Genomic DNA, 21,061 nt, shown 5'->3' with positions numbered 1-21,061 from the left:
CCTGCTGAAGCTCACTGCAAGTCCTAACGAACTGAAGAGACAACAAAACATCATAACAAAAAAGACCTGAAACAAGATTTCAAAAATAAAATCTAGCATTTCATATAAAAATGTTGACAGAAAACATAGGAAAGCAGTATCAGATTTCAATTGAACAACTGCATTTTGTAGAATGCGTTTGTTTAGACAGTCTGATCCAAGAAGTTACCTCGGAGGAATTAAAATACTTCTACACCTCATTCAATATCCCCCACGTTACAGCAAGTAGCAAACCTCACCTGGCATACAAGTGTAACAATTTGCATATCTATCTTTAAAACATCATAAGAAAAAAATTGTTACTGTATGCTCTTACTTTATAGATTATAAAATTCATACAATATAAGAGTTCAGTTTCTGCTAGAGATTATTTTACTATAGAATTGATCTCACACAGAGAAGAGACAAATATTAGCACAACTTGAATTACACTGTGGGAATTATTTAGGAATTATTTCACATTGAATTTCAGAAATGTGAAACTGAAAAAAGATTCTTTCCTTGTTTCAAGAAAATTAAAGAAACAAACAAACAAAAAACATATAAAATCTTCTGGACATTTTCAACCACCTACCTGTAATTTCTGTGGTGTCAAGCACCAAGAATGAATTTGTTGCTGTACAGGAGGATGTGACACTGTATGGCCACTGCTCCAAACTTCTGAAGTATTCTGAGAGAAAACATTACATTAAAAAGTGTGACTATCAAAGGGTCAACATAATTTCTTTTGCTACCTAGATTTTATCTTATGAAAGAACTACCCATTATTTTGAGAATAACAATATAAACCAAGAACATACTAAAACATGCCAATGCTTATTCTACTAATTCCCATACAGTATCTGAGTACTCTTTGGAAAAATTAAATGGTATCTAATATTATAATGAGAAACAATCAAATCAAATTACATAATTAACTTAAATGCACACCACTTTTAAAACTGAATACTTTATCTACTGTAACACTATTAGACGGTGATGAAACACTTGAATTCTAAATCTGAGCAAAGGTAATAGACAGGATGACATGAACGTCTCCCTGTCTATCATAAAACAGTGACTGTTCTTTGTTGCTTAAACAACTATGACTGTAGTATAGTGCCATCGACCTGCACTGCCCTTATGCACTTCCTGTCTGAACTGCAGCCTGATTAAACACACTGAAAATGGTTTGGTGTTTTTTTTTTTTCTTTTTTTTTTTTTATTCCTAAAAACATTCCCCACCTTGATGCCAAAGGATTAAAATTTACAGCACAAATTCTGTGCATGCTGTATCATTTTAATGCATATTTCCATACAATTTTGGTAGGTGGCTCTTTAGTTCATCAGAATATATACCTTTGTTGGACTAGATGTTCTTTTCCTCTTGGCAGGACTGGTCAGGTCATCTACTTGGCTAGAAGGAATCATGTGTAGTGGCAAGGATTGCTGTGAAATTGGTGTTTGAGTGAGGCCTAGTACAGGTTCAGTATTTGGATGATGAGGTTTACAAGCCTAAGAATCACAGAAGGAAGACAAAAATATGGTTCTATATATTCTTAATTCTTTCTTTTCAACTATATATTTTAACAGCCCACATATATTAAAAGGGCCGGGTAGGTATTCTGAAGCTGATCTCAATAACTGAAAAATCAGTTTCCATATGGTCATCAATGGAGGAATGTGTACCTTTCACGGGATTATTAAACCACTGCAGCATTGCTATTTAAGATGAAATCTTTTAAAATCATGAATATCCACAAAGGTTCTAAATTGGTACCCCCATATCTCTCCCATATTACAGGGAGCATCTTGATCTAACATCCCTTTGCAAACAAATCAAGGGCTTTTTATTAACAAAAGCCAGTCCTGTGCTCAATCAAATAAGCTTGACCACTACCGATTGTAAAGAACCCTTAAAGCTGGGCACCTGCAGAACATAACCCAACTTCTCACCTGCTGTGCTGTGTTCATGGCACCCTGCCTGGAGGTAAGCTCTGCGGGGATTGGTAGGCTCCACGCCTCCTCAATACTAGGAAGTAATTTAGTTTTATTCTGTAGACTACCTTGTGGAAGGTTACACAACTGAGCCTAGGAAAAATTATGTAAAAAGCAAATTTAACACAAGCCTACTTTAGTAAGAGCAAGTCCATGAAATCTTCCTAAATGCTGTAGCTAATTATGTCTTAAAGAGAGGATAGATTTAAAATTTGGGATTTTAGAAAGGTGCTAAGTATAAAGAGGGTAACCAGAATATAAACCTTTGTGAGAATCAGAACAAAGATGAGCTCTGGATTCAGAGGTCTCATAAGTCCTTTTTTCTGAAATTGCAAACAAGAGTGAAAGATAGTCTGCGTGTATATTCTCTCTATACGTTATGAGAACTTAAAATTGTAGACAATACAAAGAAAAAAGCAAAGTGATGTAAAACAGTATGCTTTGATTAAATGTGCGAAATAGGGTTTATAAGGAATTAAGTTCCACTTAAAAATGAAGAAAGAAAATATTACAGGCTATGATATGCTTACAGTACACATGAAAACAGGTTATACACACCACAAACAATTCCAAGTTAAACTTATTTGTTACTTCTCCCCTCCCCTCTGCTGTGTATTTGGAAGAGTATTTCCCACTTCTTAACACGTTCGTTTTACCTGTAAATACTTTATCCGTGCTGCAAGTGCAGAGGTATTACTACAATTTTTGCTCCTAGTTGCATTTAAGTAGCATTTAATGGCATCCTGAGGCTGGTTGCAGGACTCATAGAGTGTGCCTAGGTCCATCCAGGCTGCAGCATGGCCATGGTCCAATTGTACAGCACAGATATAGGCCTGTAAAGCATCCATAGGCTGATTTTGCTGTTGATACAGCACACTGAATAGGAAGATTAGTGAAGTCGAGAATTAATAACAAAGTCAAAATACAAGTCAAAAATACCCATCCCCCTCAAAACCCTTAATAATCTCTGTAATTACACAACCCACAGTAAAAAGCATAAACAACACATTTTAACATGCAAAGCTCATATGCATAACGTATTCAATATTTTTAAAAAATGAGAACACAAATATAAATTTATTATTTAAACTTCAAATCAGACCCGTCTGACAACACAAAGGTACGAGCAAAGAAGATATACAGTCTCCAAGAGAGCATGAAAAGCTTATCAGCTTTCTAGCTCTTAATCATATACATTACTATTGAAACATATCACTGTATTACCCTGTATTATTCTTACCCTATAGAACACCATGTATCTGCACTTGCTTCTGATTTATCAATAGATTGCCTATAAGATATAAAGGCATCCTGAACTTTCCCAATACTTGAATAGCACCTGGGAGAAGAAAAAAAGAACTTTGGTAATATTTATAGAAGCTAACCATTGAGGATGGCTCACCAAGCCTGACATGATCAATGTTAAGTCATGCAAATGCATACTCATCTAGATGAATCCAAAACACTTGCTGTTTCTGAATGCCAGGCATAAGAAGACTCAAACATCTCCATCAACATAATTACCAATTATTTACTTGAAAATGATACCAAAACTGCTTAAACTCTAGCTTACAGTATTTATAAGGAAAACAGAATGACACCATATTTTAAAGACTTACATTGCTTTAATTTCTGATAAGTTATCAGTCAAGAAGAACAATACTTATTTACAGTGTTATAAAGAAACAATTACACTACCTACTTCAACAAATGGTTATGAAACTTGCAGATATGCTCTGCAAGAAGTGTTTCAGAATTATTAAGAGATATTAAACAACTCAAATCAGGATGGTTACTGATTGCCTGGAAAGCTTTTTACGTGCATTTCTCATTTCAGTAAGATTTCAAGTAATGAACCACAAACCAGTTAGTTTTACTGCATATGTAAAGAAGGAAATTTTGTAAACCCCCCCCCCCCCAAAAGAAAAAAAATAATAAAAAAAACACACCACAAAACCAACCCCAAACAAACAAACAAACAAAAAACACAAGCCCTTGCTTTTCTGGATTTTTTCATTATTTCTTACTTGAGTATTTTTCACACAGAAATTCAAAGGTACTCTGGTCTTATAAGCAGAAATATCAGAACTCTATAAAGAGAACTACTATTATACCACAGGGAACACTACCTACCTGTAGAAAATTAAAAGCTTCAAATAAATACAATATTAATAATATGTACATTTACTAGTTTAATCTATAACAGCTCTGCTTCTTATATGATTTGTAATAAGCTTCTCTGTTGGAAAAAACTGACAACTTCCAAATCACATAAACAACAACAGAAAACTTATTCTAGTAAAAATAAAGATAAAATAAAAGCCAAGCAGAACAGTAAAGGCAAAGGTCTGCAAACATGCTACACTCTTTTATGTATTCTTGAGGCATGGTAGGAAAGGAATACAATAAAATCTAGCAATACTTTGCCTAAAACCATCCATTAAGTCTGAATGCAATGTTTCGGAAGAGAATTCTAATCACAGCCTAACCCCAGAACATGAAACACACACGTTTCATTCTATGAGATACACAAAGACTGATTAGGCTAGCACTAACATTGAGCACCCAACAAAACTTAGAACAGGGTGACAGATGTTTTTTCAGTGGGAGAGGAGGGTAATGGTGCTATATTTTTGAAAGGCAGCTTTAAACCAGTTTGGATAAGCAGCAGAGAAAGGAATGGCACAAAGATGTATATGAGGGAAAAAGAGGAAGAAAGATATCTACAACACTGTAACCCTGTCCCCTTTGCTCTTCTCCTGCCAGCATATGGACTGGAGGAATGGGACCTGGAAATATTTTTCCCCTATAGAGTATAGGAAATGCTTTCACTACATTTTTCCCCCCTCATTTTCTGCACTTCTCCCTCTTATTTGTATGACCATGGGTTTCACTCTAACCCCACAAAAGCCATGGTGCAGTAGGAACAGGAGCACAGCAGCTGCACACACCTACTTCATGGAGTCTTGACTCTGTCCTGCTGCTCTGCATGAACTCAACTAGCTCAAGATATGTGGAACAGGACTACTGAGGAAAAAAACAGGTTTTCAGCCCCATGGATGATAAGATGAGCCAGACGATCCATAGCTTATTTTCCCTCTTCCCTCCACACTTGCTCTAGCCCTCTGTCCTTCATACTCCATGTTAACGTTCCTCCCTCAGCCTGCAGACAGCTGGTCAAAGAGCCCTGTTGCACAGAACAGCTTTTGTCATCCTGCAATTAGGATGACAAAACCAAAACTAGGTTCCAGCTGTATGTAACCAAACCTCTCCAAAAAAGAGTTAGCTAGAAGATACTAAGATTAGGATTTTTTTTTTTTTTTATTTTTTTTTATCATTCCTTTCTCATATGTGAACAGGTCAGTTTTGTGGAGAAACTCATGAACTTGAATTGCCCTCATTTTTCTCCAAAGCATGATTATTTCAAGACTTACTGCTGTTTTTTTGTGTAAAGTACTCTATTCTCTTAAAAAAGTAACCAAGAAAAGTAATTGAGTTACAACTTGGAGCAAGTTAATTTTCAAGTAAAAAATACTGTCTGATAGTACAGAATTAATACGACACAGACAGATATTAGGATGGATCAACCTGGCCTATCTTGGCCTAATATGCAATTGCAATATATGCTGTTTATAAATGGATGTATACCTGGCAGAATATTTGTATTTTAGTGAAGAAAATGATTGAGATTAGAAGGCAGATTCTGAGAAAGACAGAAAAAAAATTGTGAAAAAGATATGAAGGAAAGTAGCAACATTTACAGAGCATTCACCAAAAAACGAGAGAGAGAGAATAAAAGATGTGGTAGTAGGAGGAACAACAGATAAGACCAGGCATGACAGACTCAGATTACTGTAAATGTGTAGACTGAATAACTACAAAAAAATGCAGGACCACTTGGGTAACATACTTCATTTCAACTTCTAATCTATATTCATTCCAAATACATTAGAACCTTGTCTTTTTATACACTTTCCAGAAAACTAGACTTCAGAAGGTACATACATCCTTTCCCTTCATTTTTCCTCTGAAAGTATTAAGAAAAAAAGCAATGTAAGATATTCACAATAATGAGTATCCTCAAAAAATAAATCACAAATGTAGTTACAGTATCTATGAAGTAATTTCTCACCTTCCAAGGAAATACCAGGATTGACCAGAATTTGGATCTGCTTCTAGAGATTTCTGAAGATATTGTATAGCATAGCTTTCCTTGGTTGCTTTGTCTCCAAGTTGATCCACGGTGTGATGCATCCAGCCTGCAAAGGGAATCCATAAATGGCAGAAGTGAAATTCCCTAAGACCATTTAAGACCTTGGCAGAGCAGGATATTCATAGCATTACCTCCCCTTTAGAAACAGAAATATAAAACAATATTGAATTTACATATAATATTATGAATGAAACATCTAAAACTTTTAATTTTAATTACTTTCAGGTACTTTTAAAGCATTTTTATGTAGTTCAAATAACTTTCTATGAGGTTAGCAGCACAATTATGAAGTGTTCAGTCCTCTACTACAAAAAGTTAATCTGAAAGTGTTAACTTTTTCCTCCTCCAAAGATATACACCTTCCCCTTTCATTGTGAAAAATGCCACCATCCTCCTTGTCACACACATCAATTATCTGTACATTATGTTTGTGACCTCATCTGAAATGCTAGACAAAGTAGGCAAGGCTGAGAACTGACTTATGAGTACTTGCAGCCTTACTTTACTTCCTCTATACAGACTATAGCTTAAATATTTTATTCTACTTGTTCTATATAGCTTATTTTTTTATTTCACAGGCTCACTGTTTGTTAACAGTCCCAGCAACACTCACGCAAATGGAAAGCAAACTTCCAAGCTTAAAAAAAGGCAATCTAAAAGAAAATCATAACTACTGAGCGATATTTGCCTAAGGTGTTTTAAGAGCTATCACTTGGAGACTGGTCAGAAGCACAAGTTTGAATATGTGATGGACTGCAAGAAATGTCAGGTTAGGAGGCAAGTGATTACAGTGCTAAAAAAAACAAACAAACAAACAAAAAAAAAAAACGAGTATCTTCTCTGAAGACAGATCAAGTCAAACACCTACCCATCAGAAAAAAAAACCAAAACCCAACCAACACAACCCACACAAAACCCACAACAAAAAGTAACCACAACACAAAGAACCCCCAAAAAACCCAAACCAACAAAAATCCAGTAATTTTTGCAGAGATATATAACACGTACAATTTTATCTCATGGACTTGATAAACAAGCTATGATTTTGATTAAATTCCAAGTCACTTAAGTTCTTAAACTTACAGAAAATACTCATGCTTTAAGGAAAAAAAAAATCTTATGTGAGGGTTGTTATCAGAATGCACCCACGGAACTGTACATTAAGGATAAATGCACTCACTGGGTGCACTGCCAGGCAAAGCCTGGCTTAAAGGTAATAGTTCAGGGATTATAAACATGAATTAAAAAAGACATTACACAATTTCCTGAATCTCTGGAAATGTTGTGTGGCGATGTTTATTTTCTGTTTCAGCAGAACCTTGCTGAATTGAAAGACGGTGTATCTTCATGCTGAGGTCCAGCGGTAAGAGGCAAGAATGTATTTCTGGGGGGCAGAAGCGAGCGCCAGCAATGCCAGCCCAGTCCCACTGCTGAAACACAGGCTGCTTCCTCATTTTACCTCCCTGTGCAGGGAGGCAAGCCAGGCAGAAAGCAGGAGAGGGTGAGGAAGAACAAACAGAAGTTTTCTACTAGAACAGCACAGGTAAAGGAAACCGGATGTCTCTCCTCCTCATGCGTAAAATGAAGAACGTGCAGAAAGGAGGCGATGGAAAAATCCTAGTCAGCTGTGCCATACTGCAGCTTCTTATTTGCAAGACCTAACTCAAATTCTCAGCTAGCATATTGACTCCTCTCTCACTCGTGGCATTTTCAACACAATAAACCCATGGTTTTTGTCCATACTTTACAAATGTTCTACAGTATTCCAGGTCTTTGCAATCTAACTTGTAATAAATCTCTGTGTTGCCTCAGCAAGAGGCTTTGCTAGCCTAGCTCACGCTACCTATTTATCCCTCCCATGCTGAACCCGTGGCAACCGTGTTTTTCCCCAGTAAACATCACCACCATAGCCTTTAAAGAGATGAGCCTATTCCCCATTTAGGCCCCTCATTATGTCTTATCCAATTAAGTGGACACAACCTAAGAACGCACCTAGCCAAAAAATCCTTGAGAGAGTGCTTTGGGAACCTATAAGCAGATGTTTATGTTGTCCTTGCGCTCCTCCTTAATGCAACTGCTGAGTACAACTGGAGCAAGAATACTGGGACAGATTTCATCTTGAGTCTCATTAATGTAATGTAGTTTTAGGCAAAGCAGCAAAAAGAATTTTGTCTGGAAAATAAATGAATGGCACAAAAGCGGAAAAAAACTGCTCTTATCCAGCTGTCCAGATCTTGTTGTTACATCTACCTGGAATTAGTCAGCATTCAAAAGCTCAAATGGGTATTCAAGTATCTACGAATCACAGGGTTCTCCTCCACAGTGATCTGCTTTGCAAACTAGCAGAAAGAGCAAAAATTTGAATAATTCTCCCACAAGACATCTGAACTTGCCTAAAATTCAATTCTGTCTCAATAAATATTAACTAGCTATGGAAAATAAACAAAAGGTATTTTCATGCCAAAATAATTTTTCTGTTGCTGTTAAAAAATAAATAAATAAATGAGTTCAACATAGAAATACAAATATATTTTGACTGAGTTTTGCCTGTAGCGTTCTGGCAGATGGCAAGTATTTTCTATTATTTTTTCTACTATACTTTCTGAGAAGGTGTTTTTAGTACCAGCTGCTAGAGACTAAATCTGTGATAAACACCGTGCTCTGATACATACCACTGCTGACAGCAAAGAGCAAAAGAAATGGTATTACTCTTTGAATGTTCTGGTTAAGACCAGTCTATCCTTTCTCCACATTGAAGCTACCCACACTACAAAACCAGGTGACCTATACTGATTGAGTAAAGAGAATTAATCCCAGTTTTAGACAGTAGGCGATTCTCAAAGTCATTGCTCTTATTTCCAGCACAGAGACCTGTGGTAGGACTTCACAAACACAACCATGCACCTTTGCTTCTATTGTGACAACATACATTGAGTTGAAAAAGTGTTGGTCAGCTCTTTTGGAAAGCCTGTCTTTCACTGATCATAGGTATCTCCTTTCTGGCTGTATGCTGACAAGTTATATTAGGTTGGATAATACCAAGATAAAAAAACATTCAAAGAGGATACTGAAATATAAGCAAGTGTCATGTGATAGCAAAAAGATCAGCATCTAGAGTCCTGCAGCAAATTCCTCCAACAGTTTCATTTGTGATTTCACACAGAAGACTCAAAAGCTAAACAAATCCATATACAACCTGCAGTTCAGTAGAAGAAAGCACTGTGGCCATAACTTAGTGCCAGTTATTGATTTGAATTAAATGACCACAATGTGAACAGGGAAAAAAAAAAAAAATATGGGCATAAGCAGGCTAAATTAATATTTAGAATAATAAATTAGATGAAGAACATGAAGAAAGTGAATGAAGAAGTTTTGCACTGGGTTGAACAATTTTAACAAAGTATTCTGGAAGTACTTTTATAAGGCATATAGGACTGAAGTAATTAATTCTACTCATCCATTAGAAATTTTGGTCTACAAAAGATTTATATAGGTCTTTCTATAAATATGGGAGATGATAAAAAAACCCCACAACTCAAACTTTTTCTCTTTTTATGTGTTTTGTTTTATGGAATCTGACGATAAACTTTTTACTTAAATGGGTTTTCATCACATACTATAAAGTAAAGAGAAACAAAAGGTTTCATTTTTCATTTGCCATGTTCTATTCTGCAAGAGAAGAGTACTTTGGTTTACTGCAATTAGCCTGGCTATTCAAGAGATGTTCTCAGAGGCATAACTGAGAATACAGAATTTCAGTTGCTGCACTCCTCCTCTGGAAGACCACCCCCTCATGACCCAAAACCTGTCATGTGCATACTGTAGCAAGTCTAAGAGATTTTTATTTTTTAAGTTTTTAATTAAAATCTTTTCCTCCTCTCTTATTTATCTACTGTTATGCATTCTATTTTGGGTAAAAATCTCACGTATCATGCTTAGTGTCTACGACTCACTTTGGAAATGGAGCCTTAAAAAACACTGCTGAAGGTGAAGATGCAAAAAAGAAACACACAGAAAAATATGTTAATTTTACATACCTAACTGCTGTAAGACAGTTGCTTTTACTTGTGCAGGAAGGTTTTCGATCTGCAAAAGCTGTTCATAAGCTTCCTTTGCAGAGTGATACTTTCTCTGCAAAAGGAAAAAAGTAAATGGATTAATCATAAAGCTTACAACAGATCACCAATAGCGACGATTTCACAGCACTGACAGCACACAAACACATTGACAAAAAATTATATTGTTTTTTCTTTTGCATACAGTGCATATGAAAGCTTTAATAAGTGACTTATCATATGTAAGTGAATAACTTGCATAAATATAGTACTTAATACAAATGACTACTTAATTGAGGGAGATTTGCAAATTACCAAATTTGGTCATACATGCATTACGCTTTTCACACTGAAACTAATACGCATTTTTTGATGCTTGAACGTGAGTCTACATCTGAAAAAAAACCCTACACAAATTCCTCCCAAGAAATCCATAACAGAAATTAAGATCACCAGTAATTGGTGGCTGGTATAACTTTGCCTCTTCCTTCCTTCCTTCCTTCATTACATTTGACCTGCCTTTTCAACAGACTTTTGTTGTCCTGGACTATGGAGTCCCACTGTGTGTAGAAGTAAAACATATGCATGGATTATGCCTAGAGAATGAAGGTATGCCTTCTTATTACTTTCTATATAGTCTAAGTGTGCTTAAAGCATGGAAACATTCAATTCTTAACTCCCCATATGAACAGGTATTGATATAATAAACACATTTCCAGGTTAGGACTGTGGGCTTTACTGACTTCTAGAATAGTATGAGCTGTTTTGTATATATTGAAGGTTAAGACTTCTCAATAAATGGATTTTTTTTTGTAATAATGTCAGCAGTTATCTCCAAGTCACCCTAACAATAATTGCTTAACAGTGAATGTATTTTAAATGCTTAATTCTTCTCTTCCTCCTCTCCCAAAAAATGTCTGGAAGACATAAATGCTGAGGTCTGTTAGTAATAGCATTTTTTAAAAAATTTTTTGATGTTCTAGAAATTCTATATAATTAACAAAAAAGAATATGCTTTCAGTTAATTCAACATTAGATTTAATTTTGGCAAACAGATAAAAGCACATGAAAATAAATGTGGGCACTTAAATGTAAATCATTATGGCTTAGTTAAGTTTGCTTTATGCAAAGAGTACACAAGTACTGACTACTGGTATTTTAGAAGGGACAACTGGGAAGACTCTAAACAGTATAAATACCTATTAGAAGTTTAAAACGTTATTAGGCTCTTGAGATCTCACAATCACAAAAGACAACCCTGTTGGTTTTAAAACCATATTCTAGTCAGGAAGTAAAATTAAAGCAGCAATTACATACTTTCAAATGGAACAAGGGGAAGTTGGTAGAAAAGATTTTTAATTGGTGTTCATGAAATGCAGACAACTGGTAAGAAAACAAATAATATAAATAAATAAAATATCCATGTCCAGCAAAATAAAAACAATCAGGAAAAAATTTTATCTTAGCATTGGGAACAAAATTCGTAGTTTATGACTATGAAGGATAAGCAAATGAACAGAAGTTCTCTGTATAGCATGACAGCAGAGGCAGCAATCCAGATGTTGAATAGGTAAATATGCATTCCTAACATTCACAATTTTTGAAAATATATTTACATGCTTGAGAGGATCTAGAATGACCTATCAAAAAAGGGGCATGTTTTCCAGATCTAGAATATTTTTTACTTTTGTTTTCATTGTATTGTTTACCCTTTAAAAAAAAAAAAATCTGCCTACATATATGCTTTGAAATATTAAAGAAAACTGTCATAGTGTTTACGTTTATGTTTATTTAGATATGTTTATTCCAAAGATCCAAAGTCTTTCATGTTTGGCTGCATCAAGAATGGTCTTTGAAATGGGAAGGGGAACCCAGCCCACTGTCTCTTTAGACAATATAGAAACTATCATCCTAAATAGCTAGAGGGATTCGCACTGCCATAGATAAAATAACAAAAACTGCATTAAACACCATGAAAATCCACTGCTAACTTTTATCAGCACTGGGCTATTCTCTTGTTCATGATCTGGCAACCCATCATTTAAACTCCAGCACTGTGAAGGTACATAATGAATGAATAAATTAACTTTTTCATTAAATATTAGAGAGCAGAAAATTTTCAAATATATGGAGGTCTTCAGAAAACTGTAGCACAGTGTCCTTTAAACGAAACTAAGCAACCAGGCTGACTCCAAAAACATCTCTTTGTTGTGTCAGAGGTGATATCCAGAATGAAGTCAAGACCTTGTGTGGTTCTAAGCTTCTCAAATCTCAGAAAAAGAGATACTCCTCCCAACCAGAACTGTGAGACAAACCAAATCTAACAGCAGAATGCACTGAAACTTTTTTTGCTCTGACTTGCATTAAAATAAAATTCCTGCTGGCTACGACTGCCAGTCAGAAAGCACAGCTTAAGCCCTTGTAGCACTGGTATCACAACCATATAAGGCGCCTGGCATGGCGACCTGAAGTTTTCAGCTTTCTGTTCCACCCTAGCAAACCAAGCGAACTAAGGTGTTGAGGATGTTTTGTTACATAAATGTGTCAGATGTGCTCCAGTGCTCAGAATGAAATCTGGATGGTGGCCAGGTAAGAACCACAGCAGTCCATGAAGTTTCTTACTGATGTTTTGGGATGGGGGATTTCTGTCTTGCCATGTAGCTCTGCACCAAGAGCATTAAAAATAAAAATACCTTGTTCATCAAATTCATATCTTTTATTCATATCTAAATACCCAAAGTCATTTTTCACCATGCCATCAAACAACAACACTTAGAAGCTACTTTTCAACTGATTGAAAATGTAGTTTGTCATCCATTTTAATTACAATATTTTTTCATGTCACATTGCTTTCTCAGACACATAATACCTAAAAACACTATAGAAGGGCACACAATCTAGATTATATGACCTGTCAGTCAAAACATAAACATACAATAGCTATTTCAGTAGCTACTTGGTTTTCATTAGCTTATATTCCAGAAGCTCAGTAGATATTCTGTAGTTTCCCCAAAGATTCACCTAAAAAATTTGGTGGTAGCATTTGATATAGAATTAATAACACAGCTTTATGTACTGTTGATCTCAGATCTCAAATGTTTCTGTCACACATGTTCAGTTAAATTTGAAAACTTTACGTCAAATATATTTAAAAGGAACGTGAGCAACTGAGTAGACTCAAATGTGTGTGAAACAATATGAATACGCAGGAATTGAGATGCCACAATATTTTTTATATCTATATATATTTTTAAATATATATCCATAATATCATAAAAGTATTTTACTAAAAATTATTATTAGGGTTTCTTTGCACTCAACTTGGGAGATTAGTAGTAAATATGTAAGTTTATTGAAATAGCTACTTCATTTTATAGCATGATAGTCCACATACAGAATATTTTTAATTTAGCCAAAGCAAATAAAGTTTCTTTAGTGATTCAAGACTTAAATCTAACTTTACAAAAGCATAGATAATATGAATTCCACAGACTGATTACATCATATAGTTAGAAACTCAACCACACTTTGTAAAAAGGAGCTTAAAGCTTACCTGGATTTCATATAAGTGGGCGATGTGAAACTGAACTGTAAGAGTGGGAAAATCAAAATTATTAGGTTTAATGAATAACAGCAACAATTACAATATGTCTTTTTCAAGTGAGGGATAAACAAGATTTCAAATTAATCAGTGTAAAACCAAGATAAATTTCAACTTAAAGATAAAAAAAAATGTATGTATTTACCTTGATATTTTGCACTTAATATAACAGAACTGACAGAGAACGAATATGTACCCTAACAAAGCATTAAGGCTGCAAACTTATGTTGCAGAATGGCAGTTCACAGACTTCATTTGTATTCTGAAATGCAGAGTCCATTACCCTTTCAATAAACTCGGCAATAAAAACTCAGAGATGCGCGCCAAGAGAACGCAGGTAATATTTTCTGTACCTAACCGAGTTAGAAACAAACATTCATTTTTTATTTTCATTCGACTGCCAAGGGACAGACTATCTGGGTTACAAAACAGAAAACTACAGTATGCTCTGCCACCTTTATACACATCTTAAATTTAGGTGTTTTTTTTCCTTCCTTTTTAGGAATTGTCTTTCCCCTGAACTAAACTGAAATAAAAGTGTTAATTACAAATCATACTCTGATCATTACTGTAAGGAATCTTAAATGGCTCATGCGAATTGCACAGAATGTCATAATACTATTAGCAGCTCTTGGAGGCAAGAAAACTGCTGGCTGGAGAAAGAAAATGAAAATTGTTCAAGAGTAACAGCAGAGGACAAATTATCCTCATGCTGCTCATATCATTAAAGACAAGGTGGAGCACCCAATCTCAAAGGCTTGAGAGCTGCTACCCTAGACTAGCCATTAAATGGAACATAGCTAAAGCTACTCAAGAAGAATGACATACTTATTCTGCTTTGATGAGGAAAATAAAAATCCTTTGAAATAGACTTCTGCCTGATGTTCTTGAGGACTACAAGTAAGAAAATGCCTGTGTTTGAGCCAAGCTCAATTTATTTCAATTACACAGACTTCTTCCTCTTGAAGGTACACAATGGTGTCACACAGAGGTTTATACAGGTAATTCGGAGTCCCAGGGTTCCTCTCTGGGTCATAATGGAGGGGAAAGCTCCTTTTGTGCACCTCTTTGTCCTTCACTATAAAGAAGGTAGCCTAGTGCGCTTCAGAAACTAGGTCATAATGAAACGTACCATCTAAACTTTTCATAAACTTTCTGTGTTCCCTGCTAAAGGGCAGATCAGACATCAATTATGTTTGCCACATCGTACAATTTCACTCCCTACTGATGAAAGAAAAACCTCTCCTTTTGTTTCAAGGGTTTGTTATCTAAAAAAATCTCTTATTTCATTCCCCTTATAACAAAACCTCTTCCAATATGAAGCCACAAAAAGAAGCCATGCCATGCAGAGGAAAGAAATGAAACTGTCACGTTAGAGACTGCCTAAACAGAAAGATGACATGCTTAGTACTCAAATGCTACTGCTAGGAACACAGTCTCTGCAACGCTGTTACTCGCCCAGTCTTTAGAAATGCCAGGGGGAGGATTAAGGCAACCTGAAGCATTTATGTGATGGTACCAACACCCTGGCTCAGAGAGCACGGTTCTCCTCCCGCTAAGTGGTGCGGGAGGACCTGCAAAGTCTCTCAATCCTCTTCACACTCCTCTTTTGGGTTTCTCAGGCAGCATGCCCAAGATCATGGGGCAATAAAGCCTTTACATGGGGCCATACCTCTACATTAATCTGGGGGCAGATGGGGCTATGGGGAAGGGTTAGGAAAACCTTACAAATATTCAGAGATACAGTGAAAACCGATAAAGTCAGCGAGAACTAATATGAGCTAACATGAAATATATAAAGAATCGCATATCTGGTAGAAACAATAAAAGCCTATTCACTTCGGAAGAATTCTGCAAATAATTTTACATTATCTGTGCCTGCTCCTGATTAAGCGACAAAGCTTTAGAGAAGACTGTAGCACAGCTGGCTCCTTGGGGTACCAGTACAGCCAGCAGTTTCACCCGTGGAAACAAACCCCCTTTCATCACCCTTGCTGACAGAATATTCACAATTCCATCCAGCTCCGAATTAAACAATTGCTTATAAATACATTATCAAATGTTTCTGAAGTCAGACTTACGAGGTAACCCAAGCTCAACACCAAGAGCAGCATGAAGGTACTTTAAAATCCAAGGGAGGAGTTTCTTTCACAGTTGTCTGCCTTTGTATTCTTATAGATTCCAAAACATGCACGGACATAAAACTTATTCTCGCATACAATTCCATTAACTATGGATAAATACCTCCAGGATGCTCTGGAGTACACATATGTGCTACATATACAGAAGTACATACATATATATCTGGAGTACATATACATATGCTACAGTATATATAGCATATACTAGATCATACTACACTAAAAGATTAACATGGTTCAAATACTGACTAATAAATACTGGGCACCTAATAAAACAAATAAATTACATTGTACATTTTTTCTTGCTTCAACCGCACAAAGACTGATGCTGAATTTTAGTTCTATAAATTTAAATGGCATTAAAATGAGCACTGAAAAATGACAGATTACCGAGACGCCACAAAGTTTTAAATAATTACTATTAAATATGTACCAGGACACAAGCACTACACTTATAAGTAAATAAACAGTCAGATAGTATGTTTCTTCCAGAACTCAACTCTTTGGAGTAATTAATAAGCTAAGTCTCAATTTTTACTTATTCCACTTATTAAAACAAAACCACAATTCTACTTGGAGACAGGTTTTGTAGTCTCCCTCAGTACTGATCCTTTAGACTTTGAAGGACTGGTTCATTAAAAATTGTTACAGTTGTGAGCATAACACAATCTACAACAAAATAAAAAGGAAATACTTATAGGTTACTTACTTTCAGCATTAGACAAAGTGCAGGGATTGCAGTCAATCAAAGCTAACTGAAAATGCTGAAAAAAAGAGAATGATTTGTTTTTCAAACAAAGTAATACCAACACTTCCGCAAATTACTAAGAATAAATCAATTTCGTACTTGAAAATCAATATTGCATTTTACCATGTGTCTCCATTTCTGTGCAACTGTTTATTAGAGGAAGGTAATGTTTTGGTTTTTTTTTTAATTGCAAATGCAGCAATACTTCTAGTAATGTAAAATGGCAACAGATATCTTCACAAAACAATCGGGCTAGCATCTGAAGGATGACTGCATCAAATGAATGATCAGAATTGGAAGACCAAGTTTTTCTCAGAACAAACATCAGGGAATGTAGTCATACTAGCTCATAGTCTCATGGAGATAAACATCAAAGTTCTCAATTTGTCTGTCTAGAAAAAAAAGAATACTTTCCCTTCATATTGAGTGAAATCTTTAAGAACAAAATCTCCTGTCAAAAATCACTTAAAATTAATACCTTTACATTAAAACACAAGTTTCTAAGGAATTAGTAAGTTGTATATACTCTGCTCCAGGTATTACAATTTCATCTAAATATTAGAGCTTGTTTATTTTTAATTACTTTTCCTCAAGAGATAAAAAAAAAAATCTTTTAAGACATCTTTGCATTCTGAAGTTCTGAGCCAAGTATTTCACTCTCCTACAAAGGTCACGCAAGCAGAGCAATCAGGTCTGTCTGCAAGAAAGTCTGGATGCGACCAATTGTTTCACAAGAGCTTGCTAATTCAGCAATCGCTATAAATATTTTGAAATGCAACCAAGTGTGTTAAAATGAATGGAACAAGCATGTCAACTCAAGTGCCTCTGAACTTCTCCATAAACATCATAGAAATTTCCTACATACACAGTGTAGAATTTGCATTATCATATTAATTCCATAGAGAATAAGGCCCAGGAACATCGGAACCTATGAGATAACATGTAAAATACTGTTGTTAATAAATGCAGTTACCTACAAAATATGATTTCAGGTGGCTTCTAATACACAAAACATTACTGATGTCTTGGTATGTTTTATTTTGTTAGCACAAAAATGATAATTTAGCTCTGGCTGTTCACGATGCCAAACTAGGTGGCATCAGAAGCTTATTAGTGTAGCTGATTGGGAAAAAAAAAAAGTCCTTATTAATGTGTATGCAAATGACTTTCAGTGTTTTCATACTCAGAGCTACCAGATACTACGTAACTTTCCTCATGATCCTAGGAATACCTTGTGTCCAGCATGTCTATATAATGCACATCTCAAAGTTTTACAAGAATTTAACAGACCACCAAATCTCTAAACAAGTATTTTTAAACAGGAAAATTATAAAATTAATGTATTGTCCATAGCAGATCACAAAAAAAGAATGCTGATGTTCTCATGAGCTCTGTAAGTCACAGAGTAATGCAGCTTACCTCCTCACTGACTTTGACTAACATCATTTTTAATATGTAACAGCTTTTGAAAAATGAAACAAACTCAAGTTGAATAAAACAAATTTCTGATTTTTAATTAAAGTTTCAGCTGTATCATTTCCAGAAAGAGAGCACAGAAAAACTCGACAATATATTACTGGTAAAATAACTATTTATCCTTAGAGCAAGCATTAACTAACAGCTTATAAATATTAAATCGTAGCTTATATCTCTGCCATGCCTGTTCCTTTTTTCTACTATTCAGCAGCAGTCTACTTAAAATCTCCCTTCACTTACATTGCAGTGCAGGTTGTGTGCCTCGGAGACATCCTTTAGCTGGGTTACCATAGTGATTCTACTAAGCAGGCAACTTAAAATAGAAGACTAAATAAAAATAAAATACCATACTTTATATCGCGTTTTGCCTGACAAAAGGAAAAAAAGGAACAGACCCATATCCTTTGGCCTGCATATTGACCATACTGATCTTAATGGTACAAAATCCTTTTTGCACAGATGTGTCATCTTGCACTGTCACTAACAATTAATTTGAAAAGATAAAGCTGAAAAGAATAGATTTGCTCCTACCTACCAATGCTATTATAAAAAATAAGCAGATCTAAAGAGAAACAATCGACGACTGCTCTGTAGTAGCTTTACAGAAGGGTTACTGCAGTAAGACAGTTCACTGAGAGAAAGCAAGCAAGCACACAAGAAAATCTAACCATTTTAATATTTAAATACGCCAGTAATATCAGTACTGTACAGTAAAAAAAGCAGGAATATTTCTTGGCAATGCCTCCTAAAAAAATTTACATTCTTACTGCTACATTAGCTGACTTTAAAATTTCAAAATTCACATTATGAAAATTTTCTAAGTGTAGTAAATTTCTGCTTGCACTGTTCACTAAGCTACAAACAGTAAAGAAATTGATAAACCAAAGCCTGTAAGTACAGCAAAAGAAACCATTTGCACTGAACGATTATCGCAAAGCAATACACAGAAAACCCAGAACCTTTCAAACCAAGAACCTTTGAAATGCACATACACCAGCAAACCTACACCTCTTGCCAGATAAATAATACATAGCGCCCGTTAAGGATTCAAAATCAGACAAAAAAAAAAAAAGCATGCATGCATTCTAACACATAAACCTTGTCAGCCAAATGCAGATCCACTAATCACAATTACCAGCATAAAAAAAAAATTTAAAAAATAGTAAGAATTTCCAACTTCCATTTCTGCAACAAACAGAAGCGGCTAGCAAACATCTGCACCTCTCTCAAATATTGCGGTACTGAGGCTGGCTACTGCTGTGTGAAATAGTTATTATGCAGGAGAGGCCGCTGCAGTTCAGAGAAGACATACAATACCTCAAGGCAGACAGCAGTCTATAGAAATTCAAATCCTGAGTAAGAGGATTTACCTAGAAGGCAGTGTTCTGAATGTTAAAAAGTAACAGGCTCTCTTCAAGAGCTGCAGCTCAAGTCATAATATACCTTGATTTGTAGCCATTTGTAATTGCACAATTATCTACAGCCTATTTTGTCTCCTCTGGAGCCCTTGACCTGCCTCTGACTGTGGATACAATTTTGAAGGCACACTTTCCCAGGATCAGAACGACAGTGGGTTGCATATAAACAGAACAGACGAAAGTATTAGGTCTGGTAGTAAAATAATAGTAACCTGACACCGACTTATGTAACTTATTAGGTTACCACTACTCGAATTAAAACCAATTCTCTTAACAAATTAGACCTCCACAATTTACGAGACAGATACCCAGAGTTTTGTTGTTTCTTTAATCAATAAATGACCAGTGCAAAAAGAACCATTTTCTTCTTACTGTGAGATTTTTCAGTTCTGTCTCTGTTTACATCCAAGCCTGAGACCTCAAAATAGTGGTTCTACTCCCTCCTCCTCTCGAGGATGGCATTAGCAAGTTTAATAGCTCTCAGTTCTGCATTTGTTCAGCAAGCAAGGCAAGCCATCATTTGAAACCTGACAATTCTCACAGACTTACCATGAAGGAAAGCTCCATCATGACTCAGTAAAATTCTGTCAGGAGATGGCTTTTTCTGCCTATGTGACCTAGGTGTGATGCCTACGTTCCTCAGAGCAGCCTTTGTTCAGAGAAGGGGGACACAGAACGCCTTGCGTAATCAGCTGTGGCAGAGCGCCAAGCCTCCATTTGCCAGGCGTGTTTGGGGCCAGGGGAGAGAGGGTCAGGAGAGGACGAGCTACACGTGCTGCCACGTTAGCTCCTGGCTTCACTCTCCAGCATCTCCTGAATTCAGAATAAATTCATCTGGTAAGATGAACGTTTATGTAGTGTATACAGCCACTTACTTTCGTCCAACATTCAAACCCCACACCCCAACTCCCCACAAAAAACAAAAAAAAAAAAAAAATTAAAAAAAAAAAAAAAGTAAACCCCCCCCCCCCCCCCCCAAAAAAAAGCACCCCTTTAGACTGCAGAAAACTGTTACACGGACAGGGCAGAAGAAAGCTGATGGAGGACAGAGGAAACAAAGGTCACACATACTGAATAAAAAAAAAATGAATAAAAGCAGTATGATCAGAAGAATCTCTTGCTTTGACTAGCTGTGAGAATAGAAAGATCAGAAAAGGCTGTGTTTTCACCAGCCAAAAAAAGGCTGCATTTGAATTTACTGACCGACATGTTATACAGTGCACCACAGTGATTTTCAGGAAGCTCTCGACACTCGCCTTGCCTGCATATTTTATCATTCCTTTTGCAAGGTCAGAATCCAGCTATTCCTGCATTGACAGCCCGAAGGCCTGCCAGCAGCAACAAGATGTCACAGGGAAATGGGACGACTGGAAGCCCATCCCTGCTGCTGCAT

At 35.9% G+C, this 21,061-nt stretch overlaps 1 protein-coding gene across 1 annotated transcript in view; it reads right to left on the bottom strand.

Annotated features, from left to right (window-relative positions):
- KDM6A (lysine (K)-specific demethylase 6A) overlaps positions 1-21,061 on the bottom strand; it is a 79,345-nt gene that overhangs the window by 6,631 nt on the left and 51,653 nt on the right. Inside the window, exons 5-13 of the mRNA XM_008944442.1 lie at positions 16,736-16,790; positions 13,838-13,872; positions 10,267-10,360; positions 6,149-6,275; positions 3,257-3,355; positions 2,673-2,892; positions 1,975-2,109; positions 1,378-1,533; positions 614-709 (exon numbers count right to left, since the gene is read on the bottom strand). Of these exons, the coding sequence (XP_008942690.1) occupies positions 614-709; positions 1,378-1,533; positions 1,975-2,109; positions 2,673-2,892; positions 3,257-3,355; positions 6,149-6,275; positions 10,267-10,360; positions 13,838-13,872; positions 16,736-16,790 (1,017 nt within the window). The remainder of the gene's footprint in view (positions 1-613; positions 710-1,377; positions 1,534-1,974; positions 2,110-2,672; positions 2,893-3,256; positions 3,356-6,148; positions 6,276-10,266; positions 10,361-13,837; positions 13,873-16,735; positions 16,791-21,061) is intronic.

The sequence above is a fragment of the Merops nubicus genome, unplaced genomic scaffold (assembly GCF_000691845.1).
Source record: "Merops nubicus isolate BGI_N331 unplaced genomic scaffold, ASM69184v1 scaffold21367, whole genome shotgun sequence".
Classification (NCBI taxonomy): domain Eukaryota; kingdom Metazoa; phylum Chordata; class Aves; order Coraciiformes; family Meropidae; genus Merops; species Merops nubicus.
The sequence above is the reverse complement of the archived record's forward strand: the minus strand, read 5'-3'. Positions and strand labels throughout refer to the sequence as shown.